At 39.6% G+C, this 27075-nt stretch overlaps 1 protein-coding gene across 2 annotated transcripts; it reads right to left on the bottom strand.

Annotated features, from left to right (window-relative positions):
- LOC110961811 (AP-2 complex subunit alpha-2) lies at nucleotides 1-26474 on the bottom strand. 2 transcript variants are annotated; one of them, XM_051941923.1, is made up of 23 exons: nucleotides 26257-26474; nucleotides 23190-23258; nucleotides 20417-20559; nucleotides 19223-19416; nucleotides 17463-17592; nucleotides 17050-17151; nucleotides 16843-16951; nucleotides 15382-15532; nucleotides 14409-14577; nucleotides 13605-13742; nucleotides 13341-13523; nucleotides 10325-10422; nucleotides 9672-9903; nucleotides 8245-8409; nucleotides 7759-7848; nucleotides 6074-6207; nucleotides 4806-4888; nucleotides 4480-4568; nucleotides 4125-4249; nucleotides 3926-4042; nucleotides 3380-3449; nucleotides 1554-1688; nucleotides 1-1397 (listed from the first exon to the last, which is right to left on the bottom strand). In XM_051941923.1, the coding sequence occupies exons 1-23, from the start codon at nucleotides 26321-26323 to the stop codon at nucleotides 1320-1322; spliced, it is 2871 nt and encodes a 956-aa protein (XP_051797883.1). In that variant the 5' UTR covers nucleotides 26324-26474; the 3' UTR covers nucleotides 1-1319. The 2 variants fall into 2 exon arrangements, with proteins under 2 accessions (XP_051797883.1, XP_051797884.1); XM_051941924.1 differs by lacking the exon at nucleotides 7759-7848.
- Between the last annotated feature and the right edge of the window lie 601 nt (nucleotides 26475-27075).

Here is a 27075-nt window from a genome sequence, read left to right as displayed (position 1 = left end):
TGTATGTAGAAATATAATTAATCATTTATTTGGCAGTGCTCTGTGAATAAAGGCATTTGGCAGTGCTGTATAGTTTAACAATGTCACTCTGTTCTATTCTACTCAAAGCCATTTCTGTTCTTGTTGAGTAACAAAAATTCAAATGCAAAACACTCTGAAGACAGCAAATTTCAGCACAAGAAATCCCTACCTAGTGTTCTATATCAACCTTATGAGTGTCTGAAATCAAGCTGTCAATTTTATTCACTAAGTAACACCAACATTTTCACAATGGAAACAAAGTTGTAGTGCCCAAAGTCTATTTCTGTTACAAAAAAAACACACCACAAAGCAACAGCTTTCCTCCTGAGATAACAGATGTGTAAAACTGGTGAAAAGTCGGTAAAATAAGTCAGATTTGTCTTGTCGACACAATATGTGATCTACCTTTGTGTTCTAATTTTTACCTACAAGTGCAGAATGCTTCTGTGCAACAGTTTGAAACACTACAGGAATAAATGCCTCATTTTAAACACAATCAGAACAATTTCAGACCACTGGTAAGATTGCAATCCTACTGAGATCTTCAACTAACTCATTCTCATTAATGCTTCGTAACAGTCTTCAAAATATAACAAGATCCAGGAGTCCTGCTTAGTATTAAACAGTGCAAACAACCATGAAAACACACCAAGGGACTACATCTTCTAGTGACAGCCGGAAGTTTGATTGATGTACCACATGCTGGTCTGAATACCACTGGCTGATATATGTTGTAATTCAGTCACATGTATTTGTCTGACCCAGAGTTGATATGTGTCAGTCTGTTTGTTTGCTCATATGCTTGAAGAATAACTTATTATTTCACTTCAAGTCGGAGGGCCTTACTTTGTTACCATGGTTACCTGCACACCTGAACACTAATTAAGACTTCCTGAATCTAATGTATTGTATTTTCACCTGCCCCACTGAAGAGCACCTGTCACAGCCATATAGTGAGTCCTTCCTCATCTGTTAACTTTTCAAAATATTTGAATAAGAAGTACCAACGCACCAAAAGCGCACAGTTTCAAAACTGTTCTGAACGCTGGAGCTGCAGAGCACTACAGAGAAGTGTTCAGAACCTTTCACACCGTAAACATGTCGGCTAAGGCGCTCACAGTGTGAGTATACAAGGCAGGTTTAAAGCAGTGACTTATTAGTAAAAGTATGTGCAAAATTCATTTCACTTAAATGTAAAGCAAGTAAAATAGAAAAAAACAATTTACACTGTACAATACATTGATTCTGATCTAAAGTGAGGCTAAGAGAGTGAGAGTGTAAAAATGCTGGCGCTGGGTTTAAAACTGTTCACCGAGGAGCTCACACAGCCTCTGAGATACAGACTCCCTGCTGGTCCGGAGGGTGAGACGGTACATCTGAAGAGAAAATACACAGTTCACAGTCCATAAGATGGCTCAGTACAGGAGTGGTTATGTCTGTGTGTGTGTGTGTGTGTGTGTGTGTGTGTGTGTGTGTGTGTGTGTGTGTGTGTGTGTGTGTGTGTGTGTGTGTGTGTGTGTGTGTGTGTCTACCTGTGCTTGTGCATTGGGCTCCAGCCTGAGGAGGCAGCCCACCTGCGTGCTCTTGGTGTGAATGACTCCAGCTCCAACAAAGTTTGCAGGATTGGGATCCACCCCGTCCAGCAGAGCAACACCAAAACCTAAGATCTAAAAAAATGCATAGAAGAAAAAAAATGCTCAGGGAAAAAAGAGTGATGTGGGAAAAAAACACATAGTTTAAGCAAAAAAAGAAAAAAACTCACCAAAGCCACAGTGAAAAACATGGCAAGTGCATCATCTCAGTAGAGTCAGATGCTAACTACAACAGTGATTGTATGAGGGGGTCAGAAGCAGAGTGATCTCACCCAGTTTTAGATAAGTTCTGTAATATTTTATGGTCTAGATTTTAGGGGCAAAGTGGTCTAACCCACAACCCACATATAGAGTCACAGTGGTGCTTCAAATGGTACACCACTGCTGTAAATACAAAACATGTTTCTCACAAACAACAGAAAGTGGGTTATAGTTATAGAAAAGTGTGCTATGCTACCCAATAGCAATGGTAAGTTAGCAGCTGAGATCTACAAGGCTGGAACTGAAGGATAACATCAGGATTATCAGTTTGCCAGGGTTTGCAAAGGCACCTGCCCCACAACGTTCTTTTCAAATCTGTGTATTAAACTTAGCGAATTTTGAAATGTTCCTCCCTGAAAACACCTGTTTCCTCCAGACAACATGAAACCTAATGAAAAAAAGGCATGTGATAGTAAACAAACTTTCCTCTGGGTTTGGTTAATGTCAGACCCAGAGCACAGCCTGTTTTACTGCTTTACATGGGCTGTAAATTCTGGATATACAACATCATGTCACTAAAATCTGAGATATCCCACTGACAACTGTTAATCAGTTATTTTTGAGAGACTGCCCCAAAGTAGAATTTCACAGTAGAGGTGTGCTCTGGGTCTGTCTGTGCCTTGCTGTCTGCCACCCAACACCCTCTTAGGGAGAAGTATGTGCACAGATATGGGTGTTATGTGCATGTTCCCATGTGTGAGTATCACTACTGGCCCCATGCTCTAAGGATGCGACATTCAATAGTTATTGCAACAGCCTTTATTTATTATTTATATACTTAAATAAAGCAATATTTTTTGCTTCATTATTGTCAATAATCAGGACTCTTGTCTTCATTTGTGCTTTCCTAATATACCAAAGTTCATAGGTATTTTATGATTTATTTTTTCACTTTTATTGAAATCTTGGTTATCTATTCTCTTATATGATCATTTTCTTCCTTGTGGACAAGACCAGGCAGATGGAGTGTAAGCAGGGAAGTTCAAGTTGTTCTGAGTTTGGGAGCAAAGGTTGAGCCTGGTTCAGCTTTTTTGTTGGATGACTCTCAGTTGTCTTTAAACAGTCACCTGCACTGACACCTTGCTGACTGACTGACCCTATTAAATGAATGAGAGGGCTGTAAAGTGTACAATGGTGGTATAACTAGTCTATCCAAAAAGCTGCACTGATATTTGTCAGAAAAGTCTGTAATTTGGACCAAAAATATTCTGGAAGATCATGCTGGAGAATGATGTATACTTTTTGAATGAGACAAGCAAAATAAATGCACAATGCCATGTCCAAATGGTAGCGCCAATAAAAAACAAACAGGTAAGTGCCAAAGCACAGTAGTAACAGCCAAAGCCAGCGCTGCATTCTATCTAATCACACATTCACATTTTCTGTATGATGTTGTGTCACATTCTAATGGTTGAGCTCATACAAGAGCATGTCATAACGGGCCCTGCAATGTTCAAACAATCAGCTACTTAAAGTCTACAGTTAAGCTAGATATTGTTTTTTACCTTGGCCTTGGTAACATCTGTGTCCATGGGGTGCTGGGCTTTGAAGATTTTCTGAACTTCTTGCTGAGGACTGAGGACACAGGAGAGGGAGAAAATAATCACTTTTTTCTATGAAGGGGGCCCGGCAAAACAAAAGCAATATGTCACAATAAAATGCTATCTTCTAGTAGGACTGCAATCTACCGGACCTACACCCCCTGTCAAAAATTTTGAGACGGGTTTTAATTTATTTGAATGAGAAAGTGTCTCAAAACTTCTGAAAGGGGGTGCATTTCAACCCTATGACATACAAATTTCTGCACAACTTAAACTCATCGCAAAGCACTTTAAAGTACTTCCACTGTAGTCAATGCAAAATGTTTTAATAGACGACATGTGCAGTGACATTCAGACTGCTGCAGAGCCAGTGAAAGGACCAGTAGTTCAAACCATTAAAATACTGTCACTTCATCTGAAGGTGTTTCTGCCTTGTTGGACAAATACATCAGCTATAGCCTGCAGGGACCTTTAAACAGTGGTACATGGATAATGTAAATCAAGCCTTACGCTCCAAGCTGTTTCCAGCGCTGAAAGAAATCTTGGGATGTCATCTCTGTGGGCTGAAAAAACTTATTCAGCATCACAGGGAGTTTCACTGCAATGTTCTGCAAAGTTCCACCATATCTGTGTTCACACAGAGTCAGAAATGAGCATGTATGCGAGGGACAAACACCATCAAAAATACATATTGCATTTGCATACAAACCTGAACTGGATGTTGAGTACTGGTGCATCTATAAAGTCTGACACACATTCAATGTTCAGGATCTGCTGGACCTGAGCACCACCTTCTATTACGGGGTCTACTGTCTTAGCGTGGACATTCAGCTGTGCAGACAATGGTCAAGGACTGTACAGACACATGCATCTCAGTACACCTAGAACAGTTACCAGCAGGTATTCACACCCTTTGCATAGTTATTTTTTTCTTTACTGCTTGACTTATATGCAAAAACAGCAGTCCCACAAAATATTTCTCAGCTGGCAAGCAGCAGTAGTGATGAAGCAAATTCTAGTGGGCTTGTATTGATGCAAGAAGCTACCAAACAGTGTAGGATATGAGACTTGAGTATGTCACTAGTGGTGACAAATGAAGAGAAGCTGAGGAACTGAGTAGACGTCTTGTTGCCGTAGAACACATAAATGCGACCTGGGGGAGAATGACAAGTTAACTACTGATCTTATGACTTGTGAACAGTATGCAGTGCATGTAAAATCTCATACTGTTTTACAACTAATCTAACTTTACATCTGATTATTTTCACTATTCTCTGATGACAGTTACAGAAATATACCTTAAAAGCATCCCTAAAATGGATGCAGTCTAATAAAATGTGCCTAAAGGAAAGGATGCAGAACCTAGTAAAATAGTGATAAAGCTACTCACCCAGGTTCTGTCGGTACTCAGACTTCAGTCCGATCTGCAAGAGCTGGTTCTCATAGATAACACCGTTGTTCTTACAAACAAATCTGGAATTTACAAGTACACAATAATAAATGTACAACACAGACCTCTGAAGAAGAGCAGTATGTTCCAGCTGAAGACACTTAAGTTTGATGGCTGGCCTTGCCTGAGCACAGAAAAGCACGGTGACACAAGACAATCATTAAAAACAGAGACTACGGGGCACATTGTGAAACTGTCCTTTCCGCAAGACAATGGTAGTGTTGCACTCAGGTGTAAAAGTGCCACAAACAGGTGGGTAACAAATGAGTGGCAAATGCTAGGTAGAGAGGTGCAATGCCTGGCTGTAGCCACTTATGCACAGAGCATGAATATCAATGTCAGTTCTGGAAGGTGACAGATAAACGGCAGCTCAGCCACTGCCTACCTGGAATTAGAAAGGGTTTGGGGTCAATTTACATGATACAATTACCCAAAATGCAGTAAGGATAGACCATGAAGCCAAATGAAGAACCGAATGATAACAGCAGTGACAGACTTTTCTATGAGATAGTGAAGCCAAATTTATGTGACCACGGGCTCTGTTGCCTTAGCCTGCATCCTGGTCCTTTCTGCCATAATAGAGCCCCGTCTCTGGATCTGTAACTGAGGGCCTGTTCCTGGACTGCCATGAGCACAGGCTCTGTACTGTCCTTCACAGTGGCTTTTTCTAACCACTGGTAGGGGTTTTACGTGTCAGTCACCTCCTATATCTTCTACAATATTTTCTCTTATTCCTTATCAAGTACTATTGTAATTTCAACAGTAATTGCAAGGTGTAAAGTCTGGATAGTGAACAAAGACTTCTTGTTGTTAAATGGTGAAAAAAGTCATACAGAAGTAGAAGAGACATATTTCGCAAAGTCAAAAAGCTCTACTACCACCTCTCCATATGACCACAATACCATCAGTGGACCTTTTTCAAATACCAAGGACAAAATGTGTCTTGAAGTGGCTTCATATCTACCAATTATCCAATGACCAGTGTACGCCTGGTTTAAGTTGAATATTTTGCCTCATGCCTTTGTCCATTTTGACTGTGATTAAGACCTGCAGGTTTAAAATGTTAATCTGTTAGCACAATAAAAGGCTGTGAATGAATGTGCTCCAGCCCTTTACATCCTCTATATATACACTGTAGTTAGACATAGTGCAGGTAATCCACCAGCTACGACCTAATTTGTTCAACCAAGCTCACAGGATGTCCCCACCTGAAAAAATTGTCTTCCGAAACATCTACAGACGCAGAGGTGGAGCTGTCGGAAAAGACATCAACTAGCAGGTTGGGTCCTGTTGAGGGGGTTGAGTTCAGATTCAGAATGTCTGTGAAGGGGTGGGCGGAAGCCTAGGAGAAAAACAACAGCAAACATCATCCCAAGCACACGATATCTACACAGACAGCACAAAAAATATAAGTGGAGTGTGGTATCTGTTGTTCCAGGTGGCCTTCTAAGTTAGGAGATGGGAACATTAAAAATTCCTAAGTTAAACACGGGATTTCTTAAAATGAGTTTATTGCTTTAATTCTGTTGCTTGTCCAGCAACGAGGCACTGGCAAACATATATTCAGTCACCTGCTGGGTTTATGTGAAGAACCCACCTATATAAGCTAGGAGAAACAGTTGCTCTGCAGAGTGATTCTATCAGGCCTTGAATCCTCTCACAGGCATGCCATGGTGTCTGTGATGCTGTTTTTGTTTTAATAAACTTTTTATATATAAACAAGATGGTGTCAGCGGAGAATCTTTTCACCATCTTCACATCATCGCTATGTAAGAAGATACAACAAAAGATTGAAGTGGACTGGAATGGAGCAGATTTTAAGAATGTATTTTATTCTGCCTTCACTTAGCTGTGCTCACCAATGTGGGCACTCAGTTGCGCTAAAGGTTGCCTATGTTCACATTTAATTTCAACACAATAAATCAATGGTAAAATTGAGGATCGGGGGGCATTTTTACACATTTATTTCACAGCGACAGTAGAGAGAAACCGGAAAAGTAGAGAGAGGGTAGAAGGTGTCTCCAGCTGGAGACTGAACCAGGGACTTGCTATGCAGAACGTGTGCATGTGATCTGCACCCTTGGAAAATTGTGTGGCCCGAATTGCTAGTGCTGGCTTTCCTTCTTCTGTCTTGTAATACAGGGCTACAGGAAGTGACCTCAGCACTCTTTTTGCTAAATATGCTCAAAACATGCCTGTTGGGATCAATATACCAACGGTTGTAGGTGCCTGCCCACACAGACATTGTACTAATGAAATTACACATTCAAATGATGGATTTTTTTTAAGTCTTTAAAAAGTACAATTGCAGATTCTTGTGGAATCCCCTCCCTTTTATGTCCTGTTCATAGATCAGAAAAACAAGACCAAAGGTATACATAAACAGGACTAACATGTGGGTATGAGATAAAAGCAGTGCTTATGGCAGGATCTCACTTCTTACAACAAACTGGTGAGTTCTAAGTGCATGCCCTAGATCTGCTTAGCTTAAGAACACTATTTTAAGTGATTGATTGATCTTTCTGCATGGAGTTTGTATGTTTTCCCTGTGCATGTGTGGGTTTTTCTCTGGGTGCAAAGTGATGCTGAGGTTAATGGTGATTCTAAAGTGACCATAGGTGTGAATGTGAGTGTGATTGTTTGTCTCTATATGTAGCCCTGTGATAGACTGGTGGCCTGTCCAGGGTGTCCCCTGTCTTTGCCCTAAGTCAGCTGGGATAGACTCTTCCCCCTCGTGATCCTAATGAGGATTAAGCGGTGTATAGATAATGCATGTATGTATGTATGAATGAATGGATGGATGGATAGACAACAAGTGAGACAAGACGAGCTGTCACTCCACAAATAAATATGTAATTCACAGTGTATTTGTATTGTCAAGCTGTCAGTATACCATGGTTCTAGCAGCGAGTATTGCGGGACTACAGGAGGAAGGGCGAGGTCTGTCAGTGGGAAGAAGGTCTTCCAGCAGTGAAGGAGAAGACTGACGGAGAAAGAAACAGAAACAGAAGAAGAAGGACAGGAGGGTGAAAACAGGGAAAAGCAGAGAAAACACAAGTGCAGATGAAGGTAAAGGAAAAGCAAATGGAGGAAAACAAAAGTAAAGGCCAAAAGGCTGTAAATCTGTAATGAACCATATACAACAATACATACAATATAACTGTCATATATTTATGCGATACAGGCTTGTCTTTGAGATTATAATTAAATGTAACAACAAAACACACTAAATGGACCGGTTTGTCAGAAAAACAGGTGACATTTCTTCACCTGTTAGGAATCAAAGTTTTTCCTGGTGAAAGGTTTCCTCAAGAAGAAAGAAACTTTACGTGTACAGGCCAGATTTAACAACCATCTATTAGCACTACCTGCAACTAACCTTGCTTGTGGTGTCAGTGTTCTCGCTGTGCTCGGAGCTGCCGTTGACATTCCGTCGGTTGTCGTCTATGTCAGGCAGTTTGCCTGGTCCCTTCTTCTTCTTCAGCTTGGCCAGGATTGAAGACTCTCTTTCTGGGAATGGAGGCATTTCTTCTAAGACTGTGGCCTGTAGGGGACGCAGAGAGTCATCCAATACAGTCAAATGTTATGTTTTTTCCACAATGCAGACAGTTGCTGCATTATTAGCAGTGATGCTGTTTCACACATCTACAGTACCCATTCTAAACTTTTCTCAACTGTGGCACATGTTTCTAAAACAACTCTAAAAAAGTGCATCATAGAATAGTGGTTCAAAGTTTAGAGTTGGAGTTGGGTGTTTGCCATCATAGAATAAGAAAGGATGCAAGAATGGTTCAGGTGAAGATACTGGTTTACAGTTTTTTTACAATCTTTTCCTGATTGCATTTGCAGCATTCATTAGTACACGAAGACAGTAACAGAAGTCTCCTCTCTTTGCAATGTTGGACTAAATGTTAGAGTAAGTGGATGTGCTTGTTGAATTCTTGAGTTCTGAAAATCACAATTAAGATGTTAGAAATGTGTGAGGAGGGGTTTACAACACAACAAGCTCTTGTTTGGAAAAAACACCCAATGTTTTTTGAAGTAATGCCAGACAGAAAGGATTAGACACAAAGGTGAACATTTTTGTATGTAAGGTCTCATAAGTCACACTGTATGTGAGTCCAAGAGACACTTTGTAGACCTCCACAAGCATAGACCAAGGTAAGGGATATAAAACTATTTGAAATGCTTTGAATGTAGTCCCAGGAGCACAGTGGCTTAAATAATTGTGAAATGGAAGACGTCTGCAACAGGATTCTTCCATGAGCTGGAAGTGTGTCAAACTGAGCAAACGAGCAAGAAGGGTGTGGGTCCGAAAGGTGGTCAAGAATCAGAGGGTAACTCTTACAGAGCTTCAGAAGTCCTCTGCATAGGTGGAAAAGCCTTCCAGAAAGAGGACCATCTCAGCAGCACTCAAACAATTAGGCCTTTAGGATGGCATGTTGGAAGCTCCTTTGACTTAAAGGTGCTTTCAGTGCATTTAAAGGATTTTGAAACACTGAGGGAAATAGTCCTTTGGTTTGATAAGACAAAAATGTGACTCTTTTGGCAGAACCCCAAACACAAACTCTGGCAACACCAGACACTTCTCGTTGCCTTGCGAATATCATCCCGGCAGTTAAGCATGGTGGTGGGAGCATCATGCTTCTCAGCTCTAAGGACATGAAATTACAGAGAGTCTTGGCAAAAAAAATATGCTTCAGAAAAATGAGGATGGATTATTGTAACCCACCCTATTAGGTTACAGTGTATGTGAGACTAAGAGACTGTGGAGTATTTTGTCTAATCCCAGCATAATTTACTAACCAATATGTCAGTGCTGGCGATACAGCTGAGCTTCAGGTACTCCACAGCTCTTTGTTGAAGCTCCACATCAGCGTTGCGCAGTTGGCTATCAGAGCGCAGGACATCCTGGATTGTAGCCTTCACTTCTGGAAACAGGTTAATGAACTTGATGTAAGCTGACAGCAGCAGTGCCCGAGTGGGCACAGAGCACAGGTGGAACTTGGAATGGAGAAGATTGAACTGGACCAGAGGGCTGAGGAGAGAAAAGAACACAAACCAAAACACAAAATGTATTAAATATTCCCATGCATGCAATGCAAATAAAGGCAAATTGTGAACCAAAAAAAAAAGTTTAAAAAAGAAAAAAAAATCCACTGTCTACAGAAGAAATACTCTCAGTGGTGAGGTCTAAGAGCAACACCTAAACAGAAGACATTTTGAAGACATGTTGCTGTTGAAGTACTCCATGTAATTTTTCAAACTCTAGAATCTCAGAACTTCAAAAAATAAAAATGAAAACATCTGCACTGCTAGATACAGTTTGATGTGTGTGAGGAAGAAGCATTTTTTGTAATTTGGGTGAATCAATTCATTCAGTAATAAACAGGAAAGACCTGAGCTGAAACATTAGCTGGACTCTGGCAAAAACTGTACTGTGTGGATGCCGTTTGTACCTGGAGCGTGAATCACCAGCAATGAGGTTACCAAACTCTCCCAGGATGTAACCTCCTACCTTCACCAGATTCTCATGGCAGGCAGGAGCCTGAAGTGCCTGCAAGTGTTCACAGAGAACAATGCCATTGGCTTAGGAACAATACGTAAAAGAACAACATTTTGAATAGCATAGGTGGAAACCACACAGTCAAAATGTCTGTGTGTACTAGCCAGATCATGTACACAAAACATTTTACTATGCGCTGTACCATGTACAACTGTGTATGTAACAAATAAAATGATTTGATTTTGATAGTTCAGCGATCATCATAAGGTTGGAAATTTGACTATTCTTTCCACTTTAACAGTTTCTGACTGATAAATGGTGTCAGTTTGCCTATGCTTTATAAAGCAATCAGTTTGACGACTGAGTGACTCTGCAGCAAGAAAAAATGCACTGTTTACTCTGATGGCATATATATGTTACAGGCGAAATTAGAATCCAGGCAGATTTTAAATCCGCCTAGGCAGAATTAGAATTTTGATTTCGCCTAGGCTAGATTGAAATTTGAAGGGTTTTGAATATGATATGCTCTGTTAATGTAACTATTTGTTTTCCCTAAAATTATGTACCTTGAAATGTAGTTTTAGATCCAAGGTAAATAATTACTTTAGAAGTAATGTCAACTTTTGTCCTCAACACTTGGCAAAATAAACAGGGAAAAAATTATGTTAAGTAGTTTCTGGGTTGTTTTTTTTTTTTCATATACTGTATACCAAAATCCTGTTAGAGGGTTAGGGTTATTCTTTCTAATATACAGGCTATTGATATATCAAGATTGAAATCCGTACAACAACCATGGTAGGATTTTGATTTCGCCTAGGCAAAATCAAAATTCTAATTCTGCCTAGGCAGATTCTAAATCTGCCTGGATTCTAATTTGGCCTGTGACATATACATACACACGTGGACAAAATTGTTGGTACCCTTCAGTTAAAGAAGGAAAAACCCACAATTCTCACTGAAATCACTTGAAACTCACAAAAGTAACAATAAATAAAAATTTATTGAAAATTAAATAATCAAAATCAGCCATCACTTTTGAATTGTTGATTAACATAATTATTTAAAAAAAACAAACTAATGAAATAGGGCTGGACAAAAATGATGGTACCTCTATAAAAGATTGAAAACTATTTGACCAGAGTGACATGATTAACTCAGGTGTGTCATTTAATTGACATCACAGGTGTTTCCAAACTCATAATCAGTCAGTCTGCCTATTCAAAGGGAGACAAGTAGTCACCCTGCTGTTTGGTGAAAAGGTGTGTACCAGCTGTCAACAGGTATTTTGGCCCACTCCTCATGAGCAAACAACTCCAGTTGTCTCAGGTTTGATGGGTGTCTTCTCCAAATGGCATGTTTCAGCTCCTTCCACATATGTTCAATGGGATTCAGATCTGGGCTCATAGAAGGCCACTTTAGAATAGTCCAACGCTTTTCTCTCAGCCATTCTTGGGTGTTTTTGGCTGTGTGTTTTGGATCGTTGTCCTGTTGGAAGACCCATGACCTGCGACTGAGACCAAGCTTTCTGACACTAGGCAGCACATTTCTCTCCAGAATGCCTTGATAGTCTTCAGATTTCATCGTACCTTGCACACTTTCAAGACACCCTGTGCCAGATGCAGCAAAGCAGCCCCAAAACATTACTGAGCCTCCTCCATGTTTCACCGTAGGGACAGTGTTCTTTTCTTCGTATGCTTGGTTTTTGAGTCTATGAACATAGAGTTGATGTGCCTTACCAAAAAGCTCCAGTTTGGTCTCATCTGTCCAAAGGACATTCTCCCAGAAGCTTTGTGGCTTGTCAACATGCATTTTTGCAAATTCCAGTCTCGCTTTTTTATGAGTTTTTTTCAGCAGTGGTGTCCTCCTTGGTCGTCTCCCATGAAGTCCACTTTGGCTCAAACAACGACGAATGGTGCGATCTGACACTGATGTACCTTGGCCTTGGAGTTCACCTTTAATTTCTTTGGAGGTTGCTCTGGGCTCTTTGGATACAATTCGAACGATCCGTCTCTTCAATTTGTCATCAATTTTCCTCTTGCGGCCACGTCCAGGGAGGTTGGCTACTGTCCCGTGGGTCTTGAACTTCTGAATAATATGAGCCACTGTTGTCACAGGAACTTCAAGCTGTTTAGAGATGGTCTTATAGCCTTTACCTTTAAGATGTTTGTCTATAATTTTTTTTCGGATGTCCTGGGACAATTCTCTCCTTCGCTTTCTGTTGTCCATGTTCAGTGTGGTACACACCTTTTCACCAAACAGCAGGGTGACTACTTGTCTCCCTTTAAATAGGCAGACTGACTGATTATGAGTTTGGAAACACCGGTGATGTCAATTAAATGACACACCTGAGTTAATCATGTCACTCTGGTCAAATAGTTTTCAATCTTTTATAGAGGTACCATCATTTTTGTCCAGGCCTGTTTCATTAGTTTGTTTTTTTAAATAATTACGTTAATCAACAATTCAAAAGTAATGGCTGTTTTTGATTATTTAATTTTCAATAAATTTTTATTTATTGTTACTTTTGTGAGTTTCAAGTGATTTCAGTGAGAATTGTGGGTTTTTCCTTCTTTAACTGAGGGGTACCAACAATTTTGTCCACGTGTGTACATAATGTAATGCTTGTGATGCTCATACCCTCCTATTTAAAAATGTCCATATTGGCTTTGGATATTTGTAGCACTGCACAACCCGTTAGTCTGGACATGTGTCAAGAATAACAAAATAAACTTCTGTTTTTACATTAGCAGATAATAGAAATAAAACAAATGTCTTGGTAGCAATAAGACCTCAAAATAGTGTGCCATTTGCAATTCATGTACCTGAACCCATATATTGGTTTCCATATAGTGTAACTAGCTAGCTATTCTCATTTAGTCCGCATGAATTTCTTACACCAATGAGGCAGATGCTGAGGATACACACTGACAGCTGAGCTGATCTCTGGTGACATAAATGTCCATGCTCACCTCAAAGACAGTCTTAGCAGCATAGCCTTGGACGTCATCTCGGTTTATGACAATCTGGATGACTCGATACCACACCTCCTCACTGACATAGTCGCCAGCGACACGGATGAGGTTGAGAATAGTATCCACATACCAGGTGTAGTCCACTGCATATTTTTCTGCTAAGATAGCCACCTTGAGCACCTGAGAAAGACAAACCAAAGCTAAAAACAAGAGGCTACGCTGAGAAACTCAACGGCAAACAGGCCGGTACTGATGACTCACTATCTCCTCTCTGATTGAATAGTCGGCGGTCTCCAGGTAGCTCAGCATCTCTGCTACAATCTGCTTGGCGTTGCTGCGGTCACACATGGCATAGAGCAGATCCACGGCGCGTTGGCGAACACTCACATCTCTCTCTGTCTGCAAAGAAAAAATATATGATTAGAATATGAAGATGTACCAAACGTCAAAAAGAGGTTCAGGTGGTCGCAAGCAGGGTTGTGTTGTGGCTAGCCAAACAGAATTTCATAAAGGAATAAACATCACTAGCTATTGGGGGCATTGCTAATGACTAATTTACCAGCCAGGTAAACTGAAATTTAAACTAGCAGAATGGTCTAGTTTACACCACCCTTTTTGTTTAACTTGTATAAAAAAGAACTTATTCAGATTGTATTTGATTTTTGGAATTAATTCAGCCTGCCATCAAAATATGTTGTTCAAAATTGATTATTGATTTTTTTTTCAACACTGATATAACAAGGTGCACAACCTACAGCTGCTGATCAACAGTGAGTCTGTCCTATGGATTTTAACTGCTCTGGACTTCTCCCAGTCATAAGAGCTGGGATGTAAGAGAACATTCTAAAGCTAATACTACATTTTCAGCATGAATAATTTGTTTATACAATCAAATACTACTTAAATGATTATAAATAATTACTAAAAACTGTAAAATAATTCCAGTGAAGCCCCCCAAAAATACAGAATAGCAGTCACCAAGTTGTATAAGCAATCCAAACACTAACCATTTTCACATGAACCTGAAAAGCTTATCAAAGGCCCATAGATGACAAAGAGACTCACCTTCAGAGCATTGATCACAGTATCTATATGTGTCTTTACTGCCTCGTGAGAAAACTCAGAACTGGCCAGTGTACACATGCTCTCCAAAGCCAAGTAACGAAGGTTTGTTTCTCGGTGCTGCAGAAACTGGCCTAGCTGGTTGCAGGCTCGTACCAACAGGGTGGGCTCACTGGGAGAAAAGAGGGGAAAAAATTTAAATCTTGGTGTCAAAATTTATAATAGCACAAACACAAATCGTCACTGCAATTTGTTTGTCCTTGTTTTACATGCTTGATTAAAACTGAGCTTTCAAATTTTTTTTACCTGTAACATGTAACCAATCTGAGATCAAAGAGCGACTACTGATAAGAGAGAAGTGGATGAATCAGATACAAAATAGGTTATTATGTAATCCATTTATTTTGTGAGGAATTTGTTCAGGAAAAAAGTAACGACACCGATAGTCAGAAAAATGTTGCATAAAGGATCTAATTATCAGCTGATACCTGATAATCAGATCCAGGTATCAGCTGATAATCAGACAGTCATTGAAGAAGCATTCAAATCTTATTTTAAGTGATCAAATTTTACTTTTGATGATATAACAAACTGAACCAATAAAAGAATCACATCGATTACCAGTATTGATAAGAGTAGCAGGACCATTGAAATCTTAACGATACCCTATGCCATCCCTGTGCTGGGACTGGCCTGTTTCCTTGGAGGTTTAAGACAAAGCATAAGTGAGTCAGAGCTTCGTGTTCTGTTCTTGGTGCTTTGTGTGCAGTGTTGTAGTGCTACAGCTAGAAAACATGTAATACAACATTTGGAAACAAATATTATTTGTTAAAAGCCAATCTAGCAACCCAACAGTAGAACATCCCAAAAAATCTGAAATTCAGGACTTTCCTTTTCAAAAACAAAACTCTATAATCCTGTCATAATGCAGGAATTCAAAGATGAGCAGACACTTGGTGCAGCAAACATAACCAACCTGTCATGGTGAATGATGAGGGAGATGGCTTCAAACAAAACAGCATTCTTTGCGTTTGAGTGTTGGACCTTCTTGGACTTGGGTGGCTCCTGGGCTTTATTGAGGATGGTCTCCAGGCACTCTGTCAGACGACTTCGGAGCGCTGCATCCTCTGCAACAACAACAGGTAGCTTCTTATAACCCTGAAATTCTTTATTTTAACTCGTCACCATTATTACTTCAACAAACTCTTAGCATAAAGACCTCATTATACATGTACATTTCTAATTATCAACAAGTCAGATCAGTTTGTGTAATGTTGAACTGTAATGCAGAAACATGCCAGACCTCAATGGGAAGTCCATGCTGCTTAGTTTCTGCAGAATGTCTAAGTAAGCATGAGCAATGCTTAAATGTCCCATATGATGAAAATTTACTTTTATTGTGGTTTGTATGTTTTATAAACTTGGAGGTGTAAAAACAACAAAAAAAAAGCTGTGAAGATATTAAGCTGCCGACTACTGCCATTCCTCCCTCAAACTAGACGGCCTCCCAGCTGTACAAGCCAAGACGAACTTTTAGTTGTCATAGAGAAACTGTGTAACCAACAGTTGTGAACTGGAAATGTGCTTAATATCCCCTACCCCCTCATTGCATGATGCTTTCACATGAGCCATTGAGAAAGAGCAACTGCCTCGCAGACTGCCAGACTCATTTCCTGCTAGAGTTGCTTGTGCTAATTTCTTAGTCACAAGCAAAAACACACCAAATGTTCTGCTGCTGGCTGCAAGAAGGAACACAAAGGTACACTCCCAGTATCTGGGGAACTGAAAAGCCAGTGGATTACTATTATTTAGTAAAAATCCTGAGCCTTAGCACAGCTAATGTGGCTAATGTCATCATTAGCTTTGATCATGTCTCTACAAGTCACAGCTCTGTAGACATTGCAAAGCTGAGGGACACTCAGAAAGAGAACAACTGCTATGCTGTAAAATCAACAATATTTGCAAGTCAAATGATCAATCAGAGAGAGAGGTGAATTAATAATTCAGGACCAGTCAAAGCAACATGTTTTGAAGTTTTCTTAATGAAAATGAACTCTTTCTGTCTCAAATTGGCTTTGATGTAACTTGTAGATTGAGGTCTCCTTTAGAATTTGCAGATTTGATGCGATATAAATATCTGGTCCACCTCATTATGTAAACTTTTTAGATGTTTTCTAAACTGTAACGGACAACTGATGTGATCATTAATAGCATATACTGTGTAAAATATGTAAAATGTTATGTGTGTGTAGTGAGTCTGCTTTGTGTACTTGTCCTACATTTGCTTTGACACAATATATAATCTGTAAACTCTTATGTTTAATGCTAAACAAGCGAATGTCAAAAAAGATAGCATTTCAAAGAACTAGTAAAGTCTGTTAATTATCATTTCATTTTTGGTGAGAGCAAAACAATCATCCATTTTCCTGTACCATACCTGGTGGGGGGTAACACTGCAGCAGCCGTAGCAATTTCACAGACAACCATGGTGCAGCAACAAAGTAGTATGTATAGTCCTGCAGGTCAATGGACGCCGACGTCACAATCTGAAAAAATTTGCAAGAACAAAATGATATATAAACAGAAGTTAAAATCTGCTTTTATCTTTGAGAAATGTGTGAGGTATTATTTGAAAGGTACCCACCCTACTCAGTCTGGCCACAGCCAGTGAAATGGATGTTTTGAAGTCATCAGGACTCTTCTGGGCCAGAGTAGTTATCAGGCTGGTGGCTGCTGTTACTACTCCCTGAAAACAAAAGACACACCTTACAACAAAAAAAAGAAAATCCAACTGGTACAATATTTCACCATCCTAAGTGTCTTAGGTGTACAGACCTTGTGTCCGTGCTAACACACATGGGAATCACATGACTGTGGCTACCTCAGTGTAAACACAACAGAGAAAATCCTCTCATAGTCAGTGTCAAATCATATAGTTTCACCATTCTACATTAGGTATACTGTTTGTCACTTTTCCTTGTGAACATAATACATTCTAAAAATCTGCTTCGAATCATTATGTGGTGCAGAAATTGGACATTGTAAGTACAGTCTTACCAAGTGTTGATCATTAAGCAGATGGACCACCCGTGCTGTCCATTCACCCATGGGTACCAGGTCAGGAGACGTCCTGTTGAGTCGTAACAAACATAGTGCTGCACTCTGCTTCACGCTGTCCATGGTGTCCCTGACAGGAACAAGAAAAATACAATGTGAACTGAGGCAATACAAAATATGATCACTGTCACACTTCATGGTTTAATTACTTAAATCATTAAAATACTATGGCTACAAAGAATTACAATTTTAGGTCTAGAGCTGATTTGAATACTCTCATCTTTAAATGATTTTTCCCCAAATGTATTAGCTTCTTATTTTTCAGAAACCCCTCTAATGTAACTACTAGTTTCTAAGACTAAGATGTATCATTAGCAATTGTTCATTAATCACTAAGAATAAAAACTTATCAACATATGATGTTCACAATAATTCAGCAGTGACAGGATGCTACTGTCAGCTGAGAAACATTGTTAAACTGAAGTCCTCCCTCTACATGAAAGACGTGATGACTAGATAACTGCACTAATTTCCCTAAGCCTAGGCTACTGTAACTAACTGCACTTGGCTATTGGTCAGTCCTCACTGTCCTGTCTGTAGCTGGTGCAGAATGCTGCTGTAAGACTTAAACTGGGACCATAAAATATAAAGTATTATACCTGTACATTAGTCCTTGTAAATTTCCCCGCTGTGGGATTAATAAAGGTTTAATCTATCTATCTTATACTGGTTGTTGGTTAAATACAGAATTGATTTTAAGATTGTTTTAATTGTGTATAAAGCCATGCATGGGATGGCACATGGGTACATTTTAAAACTTGTCTGTTTGTACTCTTCCTCAGGGCCTCTTACATCATAAGACTAATTGCTCTTAACTGTTCTAGGATCAAGGCTGGTGGGTAAATGTGATTCCTCTTTCAATCAAATGTTCCTTCTTCACTGATAATTTCTAGAAAAGCGTACATGTTTTCTGTGGTTTTTGGCTGCTCATAATTATCTCGCATCTGATTTCTATATTTAATATTGTCTATATCTAATATATATAAGTCTTTTGTTTTACTGAATTATTTTACAAGTTTAATATTGTCTTGATGATTTTGTGCTGACTACTTCAACTCAGATCTAGAGTCTGTCAAAATGTCTGTCTGCTATTCCCACCTCGTCCCCACCCTCACTCTAAAAGGTCAGATGGCTAACCTCTGTGAGTCTGACTTTTTTTTGTTTTTTTGCCATTTATTTATGGTAAAGAGGAGGTTTTTGGTCCCTACCAAAGTTGTCAAGCGTTTATTCAAAAGGAATCCAAAGGTAATTTTAGATTGTTGGGTTTCTTTGTTTAAAATCTGTAAGGTCTTTACCTCACTATGTGAAGTGCTATGAGATGACACGTGTTGTGAACTGGCGATATATAAATAAAATGTAATTTAAATTTAAATTTATATATTTTTTGTGTCCTGGGCCTGGGATCTTTCTGCATGGAGTTTGCATGTTCTCCCTGTGCATGCGTGGGTTTTCATCGGGTACTCCGGCTTCCTCCCACAGTCCAAAAACATGTTGAAGTTAATTGATTTTAAATTGTCCGTAGGTGTGAATGTGAGTGTGATTGTTTGTCTCTATGTGTAGCCCTGTGATAGACAGGTGACCTGTCCAGGGTGTCTCCTGCCTTCACCCTACGTCAGCTCAGATAGACTCCAGCCTCCCCTTGACCCTAATGAGGATTAAGCGGTGTGTAGATAATGGACGGATATGTTTTGTGTACAAACCCTGCCACCAAGATGCTGGGAATTTCAAAGGCAAAAGCCTCAGCCATTTCTCTGCTGCCCACGTTAGCAATGCAGTGCAGGGCCAGGTTCATGAAGGTTGGATTGCGGCTGGCGAGGTCATTCTTGATGCCATTGTTGATTAGACGGATCAAATCACTGTTAGAGTTTACCAGCACTGAGATGAACAGGTAACCCTGAAAGGAAGCAAAAGAACAGAACACCATCATATGAAGATGAAACATTAGAAGTAAGTCTAGTTATTGGCACTCCCTACACTCTCTCTGATGGGTTTTCACACACACATACACTGGTGAGCCACAGTGTTCTGACAACCAGCCTAATATGCTGCTCTAAGGACTCTACAAGACCTCGAAAGATGCTCTACAGTATCTGGCACCACAACCTTAGCCATGGATCAGACTTGTTGTTCAATCCAGCTCATCTTACAAACCAGGCAATGTGTGCAGTAGGGTAGGGTATTTTTAAAATTCTGATTCTGCTTACCAACTCTGGTTCATAATGATTTCAATTCTGATTCTTTGAGGGACAGGTAGTTACAATCCCTAAAACAGAAACAACTAAAAGAGTGCAATGAAACTTTCTTGATTACTCTGGATTAACTTCAAAGTTGAAACCAGTACCCGATGTCTAACCTGGCTGTGCAGGGTGACAGTGCACATGATTACATTCTTAGCAGAATGTTTCCCAGAGCATAATACCCTCTTCACCAGTTCGTCTTCTTCTCACACACCATCCTGGTGCTATCACTATCTCAGATGAATAGCACACTCACAGTAAAAGAGTACAGGACTGACTGGACCATGGTTGTGGGACACATTCCTCCCATAATCAGGATTCAAATCTTCTGCAACTTGTAGCCCTTCTGTTAGCCCAGACTAGACAGAATACCACTCACTGCTTTTGTACTTCAATGAGCTATGGGCGTCAAACAAGCCTCAGCATTCTGGACATGTTCTGATCAAGATATCAATTCAGTAACTGTCAAACTGGCTCAGGTCTTTACATCTGCCCATTTTATCACTCTCTAAAACATTGACTGCAAACCCTGCTGTCATAATTGTTATCTGTCTCATTTGAGTTTGCACAACATTCTGTTTCATCTGCATATTTGTATGAGAAGTGATCAATAAGCATTCAACCACAGACACAGACTGGCCATAAGGATATACTTACAATTTGCTTCTCTGTGTACTTGTTGGAGCTGAGAAGGTTAACAGCTTCCATGTGCCCAAAGTCGATATCATGGCCCAGCAGGAAGATGAAGAGCAGCTTGCAGACATATTTTTTTTTACTGTAGCCATCTAAAGCCTTGTCTCCTATTCACACATATAAAAAAAAAACAGACACCCATCCACAAGCACACACACACAAAGATGGACATGAAAGTCAACATGGAGGTATCAATGCAAGGATTTCACTGGTCTGATGCAGTCATCTAATTTCAGACAGGCAGTGGAGAAAAGGAGGGGCACAGAAGAATATTTGTTGTACAATCTCAATTTTTATGGTCAAATAGTCCTATGAAGGCTATTCTATGCATATTCAACACCACTCTTGCCCACCATTATGAGAGGTATATTGTATATTTTATTATCATTTTATTTATGGCTGCCTCTGAGTGAAGGTACAGTCCTGCGCAACTCCAGTCTAGACTCTAGACTAAAAAATGCAATTCTTAAAGAAAAAGTCTTCATCACACAACTGTCAAAGATAGTAACAGGCTTGTGATGCGCATAGCATCACTTAGCCAGTCCATCCTAGAGAACACAATGGTCTGGCTGTACCAGACTATCATTGAGCTATAGGTGAAAAAAAAGCTCTGGTTTGGTTGTATTTTCTTAAATCAATCACAGTTGTCATAGATGGAGCTTAAGTGATGGGTGCGGCTTCAGCGTTCCCTCAAAATAGTGATGGGTGGAATTGTTTTGGTGGAACATTTTGCAGACAAGGAGGCTAGCACTGTGATTTAAAAGGACAATCCATCTAAAAAAATAGCAGGGCTGCTTCACTGCACGACACAAATCATTCAGTGTGGAAGGTTGCTGCTCAAAGCTAGCTGCAGATGGCTAAAGGAAAGACCAAGTCACCTGAAATGAGTGGCCAGTGGCAGAATTATATTTGCATTCTACATCCTGTGAGTCACACTATTTCCAATGTAACGTCAAGCACAGTAGATGTAGAAACATTTTTAAGACATATTTATACAAGTTTTATATTTATGCTTCTTCTCTGCTGCATGTGTCTCTGAGCTAACTTCAACAACTGCTTTGTCTAAACCCTCATGTCTTCTAGACTCCATCCGAACTACACTGCTGAAGGATGTCTTACTACTTGTGCTTCCATTTGTACATGCAAAAGACTTGTATTGGTGGAAATGAAGAGTGAAATAGTCAGAGCATCATCTGAAATGTCGTTCCGAGACTGAGTTTCAGAATGATCAGAGGAGTGCAGTGAATGACTTCAGGGTAGCAGTCAAACCGTCTTACTGTATTTTCTCTCTCACTAAGTTTTCTTTTTCTTTATCTAAATGTATGTATTGGCAATGCTCAAATGTTTATTAAGTAAATATACTAAAATGGCACAGTAAAATACAGTTCTAGGATTAAAAAGGCAATGTTAAAGCTCTTCTTAATTTGCTTCATCTTTTCGCCTTAAAAATTACATAAAGAACCAACATAACAATATAAAGTAACATTTAGATGAGCAGTATAGGTAAAAGTAGTAGCACTGTCAAACTTTTCACAATAGCCATCCCTAAAAAAAACGAACAAAACAAAACAGAAAACAGAAATAAATCTGAAAACATCAGCTAGGCCTACAGTGTGTACAGGGAAAATGGAGCATAAGTCAAGTTTTAAAAAATACAGTACACTGCCGTTCAAGAGTTTGGGGTCACTTAGAAACATCTTTACTTTTGAAACAAAAGCAGTTTTTTTCAATGACGATAACATTCAATTAATCAGAAATACAGTCTAGACATTGTTAATGTGGTAAACGACTGTTCTAGCAGGAAACGGCTGATTTTTAATGGAATATCTACATAGGGGAATTTTTGAACAGTTGTGTATATTAGACTGAAAATGAATCTTTTGCTACTTTGAAGATGACTTTGGCTAATAACAATGGGACTGAAACAAATTACATGGGAAACTTTGGTGATCGGTGAAAGCGATAAAAATTTGAAACCAGACTTTCCCATTATTATGTTAAAGGCGAGCATGTTACTGTAAACTACAGCAGGCATAAAGGGTGCTCCCATTTAGAATGACATCAGACCTTGTACATGTTTAAAACTGTCCAGCCCAAGGTCACACGCATGACTGTGTCTCCACTGAACTGTTGGACTGCCCCACAAGACACTAAAACACAACACGAAATTGGTCAGTATGCTCAGAATGCAGCGTTTGTTGTCAAAAGTGAAACCGCTGGACCGCCTATCTTTCCAGCGTTTTAGTTAGTGTGCTTCCATCTGTTTGGAACTTTCATAATTTTTGCACAAAAGATGGAAAAGCCCATGAAAAACAACCACTGCACTAGAAATTTGGTCAGACTTTGGAAAATATGGAAAATATGGTAGAACCAACACAGGGAAAGAATCGTGGGCACTATGAGTAGAGGAGGCAGCTTCATTCTGGAGCAAACTAATTATAGGCAGCAAGCAACAGGTGGCAGAGGAAACAACACCGACGGGGGCTTAATAGACACAAATGCACAGAGAGCAGGGTGGACGCTTTCAAGAGTGCAGACACAGCAAAAAGCATTAAAACGGAAATGAAATGAAAAGGGAAACAGTTGACTTAAGGTCATAAGATTAGTCAGCAAAACCCCCCGAAAAGCAACAGGAAAAGTTGTGTAATGGAAGGCAGAAACTTTGTTTTCTGGATCAAAAATGCTGCGATAATGCCAAAAGACTCTCCATTCCTGAAGATTTGTTCTGTTCACCTACCTTTGAATTTGGAACGGATATTGGCCAGTTCTTTATTTATCCTCTTAATCTCTGCCTCTTTGCTTTTACCTGCAAAAAGATAAGAGATATGCTTGCATGTTATTTGAATGGTCATTTTTCACAAGCTGAAACAACAAACTCTACTTGCTGGACTCCCCACAATGACAGAAAATTCAACCTAGTCATCAATTATGGCAGATACATTTTTCTTAGAAATGCGTAATTTCTTTAAGATCTAATTACTTCATGACAGACCTGAGTGATAAAAGAATAGTGATATGTGTTAGAAACAGACACTTCATCAATAGCAACAAGAAAACTGTTTGACAGTTCAGTGCATTTTATGCAAACTACCATGAAAGCACAAAATGACAAACACAAAGTTCAGCTCCACGAACAAACCACAGTTGTGCTGCCTTCTTTATCGAGCTTGCTTTCCTTATGTGTTCATGGTTTCTTTCATCCCATTTATTTTTGTTGGTTATTTATTTGTGTGTGCGTTTCCATTGTTGTGGTCAGGCTGCACTAAAATTACGAACCAGTGTGACTTGATAAAGTGGTTACATTCAAAGTAAGGTGGTTAAATAAAAAAATAAAATAAATTAAATTAATCTCCTGGTTTCCTTTATTAAAAACAGGCCATTAAAAAATAACGAATAATTATCCAAATCGACAAATTAAATACTTTATCTGGTTACATTTTTCAGCTACACTGTCCATCCCAATTTCAAAACTAAACATCTGAGGAAAGTTTGAGAATATAATCTCATAATTATAAGAAAATGATCTATCATTATGAATGTGCACCACCGTTCAAAAGTTTGGGGTCACCCAGACAATTTCATGTTTTCCATGAAAAGTCACACTTTAATTCATGTGCTAACATAACTGCACAAGGGTTTTCTAATCCTACATCAGCCTTTCGACAAGATTAGCTAACACAATGTACCATTAGAACACAGCAGTGATAGTTGCTGGAAATGTTCCTCTGTACCCCTGTGGAGATATTCTACAAAAATCAGCCGTTTCCAGCTAGAATAGTCATTTACCAAATTAACAATGTCTAGACTGTATTTCTGATTAATTTAATGTCACCTTCATTGGAAAAAAAAGCTTTTTTTGCTTTTTTGTATTTTAAAAAAGGACATTTCTAAGTGACCCCATATTTTTAAACGACAGTGTAGGTGAAGGAACTCATCATGCAGTGGTTGGACTTTTGTTTTTTCTTTCTTTCTTTTTTGTTTATGTTCACTGCATTTTAGTGTTGACTTAACGGAATGCAGAGCACAGATCCAAAGAGAGATTCTCCAGTTCTTGTCTCTTATCAGAATGCAGCAGGATACATGTCTTGCCCAAACATGCATAAATCCCTCCATAACATGTCAACATCAGACTGGGAGTGTCTCACATTTACACCCATTTCACATGATAATTCACCAGTTGAGAGAAGGTGAGAGTACCCGTGTGGACTCAAACATACTTGCCGATTGCTTCAGACAGTGTAGACTAATATTGATTAAAACTGTGGAATGACCTACTGACAAGACAGTGAGAGCTCTGTGTGTACTTGTGACTTTACTCTCCTGTTAAATTACAATGCTTGAGTAATGCTGATATACAACAGTGCAAGAGTGTACACCACTGTGCTGTATTACCATAATACCTGTATTACCATAATACCTACCACCTTTCAATACCTGCATTTTTCTGAGTTTAATGGTAGAGTATTACCTCATACTAACAGTTGAGTAATAGTTTAGAAAGCCCATATTGAGAGTAAAGGATCAAAATCAAAACAAAGATCACTGACACACCAGTTAGCAAACCTTTAATGACTGAAACAAAATTGAGTTCACTTAGTTTTATGTATATGTATCTGTATTACCTACTTAACCTCCTGGCGCCCACATACGTGGATAACACAATTGCGGTTGTCTGCACCATAATACTTAAGTGTGATCAACTGTTCCCACAGACAAAAGGGGCATTCCTGCTTAGGAGCAGCTGCAGTTGTGGGATGTTACAAAAAGGTAAAAACAAAACATAAGGAAATTGTCATGGTTTTTGGATATGTTGCATGTGTTTTTTTTTTTTCATATTTTCTTTTTCCAAATCCATGTTCAGGTGTTGAAACAGGTATGTAAACAATGACAATGAAAAATGCTGAACAGCATTCAGGCCGGGAATATAAGAGACTTGCACTTTGTTACACAATGGTGTCTTGATTGTGGACAGATTTTTTTTTTCCCAAAAAGCTTATTGTTTAACGATAAGATCTGATTATTACATTTATTGGCTACTCCTTACTCCAAATTACTAGAAGAAATTCAAATGCAAGTACAACCAAAGGGTCTTAGGAGTATAATATAGGGAACTAATCATGGAAAGTAAAGCAACCTGAAATGTTAGGAAACTTATTTAGCAACAGCTCCCAGCAGAAATACACGGTAGACTCACTAGTTTCCACATTCGCGTACAATTCCACTTAAACTGGTATTCAGTCCGTGTGATTTATTCGCAGCTTTAATTTATTGGACGTATAAGCTGCAGTTTGGTGACTTTTAAGCTCAGTGAAGGACAGAAAGGTGAGAACTCAGAGAGATGTTCAGCACAGTCTCCCCCTGTCAGGTTAACGTCCAAATCAATACTAGCGGCAGTCTGGGGAAACTGACGCTTTTACTAGAAAATATACAAAATACGTAAATGGTGCTAATAAGTAGTAGCAACATTCCGGACTAGAAAACTGTTCGGCACAGCTGAAACAATACAAACTAATAAACTGGTCCAGTTTGTGTGTTTGCAGTTAGCGGTGCGGTCCACGCCCTTTGACATGACGCTAGCTACTTGGCGCTAGCAGCTAACGTCATTTAGCCAGTACGGACTAGAAGTGTGTGGAGGTTGTCTAATCTCACTCTGAAACGTCAAATTCACCTCAACTGTGGGCAGAAAGAGCAAAGGGCGAACTTTGAGACATGATCTCGAAACCGTGCATCAGATGTGTAACGTTACACCAGCTAACATGTCACTAGCTCCAACTACTGTCTATGAAGGTGATAAACAAACTTACAGTTCCTGATGTCAGAGATGAACACAGCCAGGCCACGCATCCCATCTCCTTTAGACACTGTAGGCATTCTGTTCACTCTCTGCTAATGTAATGTTTTCTCCTCTGTATTTGAAATACCGCAACTATATAAAGTAACTTTGTTTGAAAGTTGTTTTGCTAAACAGCTAGCATGCGCGGTGTAGTGCTGGGAGCCCCGACATATGACGAAGACAGGAACCAGACCGACTGCGGCTGCGCTCCAAACAGCTGGCTGCACCCTGCCCCAGCCCAGAGCAGGGCTGCACCCATTCATGAGGACACACCGAATCCCTGCGCTCCGATGAGTGGTGGTCAAATTGAATCTTGCTAATCAATTGCTAATTGAATCTCAAATAAAACAGTTAAACTGAAACCTAAACCTCCTTTTTTGGTATTATTTTTTTCATTGATGTCTCTTGTAATTGTGGGAATTTTTTATTATTATTATACATGGGCTGCACAGTGACGTAGTGGTTAGCACTTTCGCCTTGCAGCAAGAAGATCCCCGGTTCAAATCCTGGGGTGGACCTGGGATCTTTCTGCATGGAGTTTGCATGTTCTCCCTGTGCATGCGTGGGTTTTCTCTGGGCACTCCGGCTTCCTCCCACAGTCCAAAAATATCCATCCATCCATTCTCTATACACCGCTTTATTCTCACTAGGGTTGCAGGGGAGCTGGAGCCTATCTCAGCTGACTCGGGCGAAGGCAGGGGACACCCTGGACAGGTCGCCAGTCTGTCGCAGGGCTACATATACAGACGAACAATCACTCACACCTACAGGCAATTTAGAGTGATCAATT

Source organism: Acanthochromis polyacanthus, chromosome 2 (assembly GCF_021347895.1).
Source record: "Acanthochromis polyacanthus isolate Apoly-LR-REF ecotype Palm Island chromosome 2, KAUST_Apoly_ChrSc, whole genome shotgun sequence".
In the NCBI taxonomy this organism is placed as follows: domain Eukaryota; kingdom Metazoa; phylum Chordata; class Actinopteri; family Pomacentridae; genus Acanthochromis; species Acanthochromis polyacanthus.
This window is presented reverse-complemented; position numbering and strand designations above follow the sequence as displayed.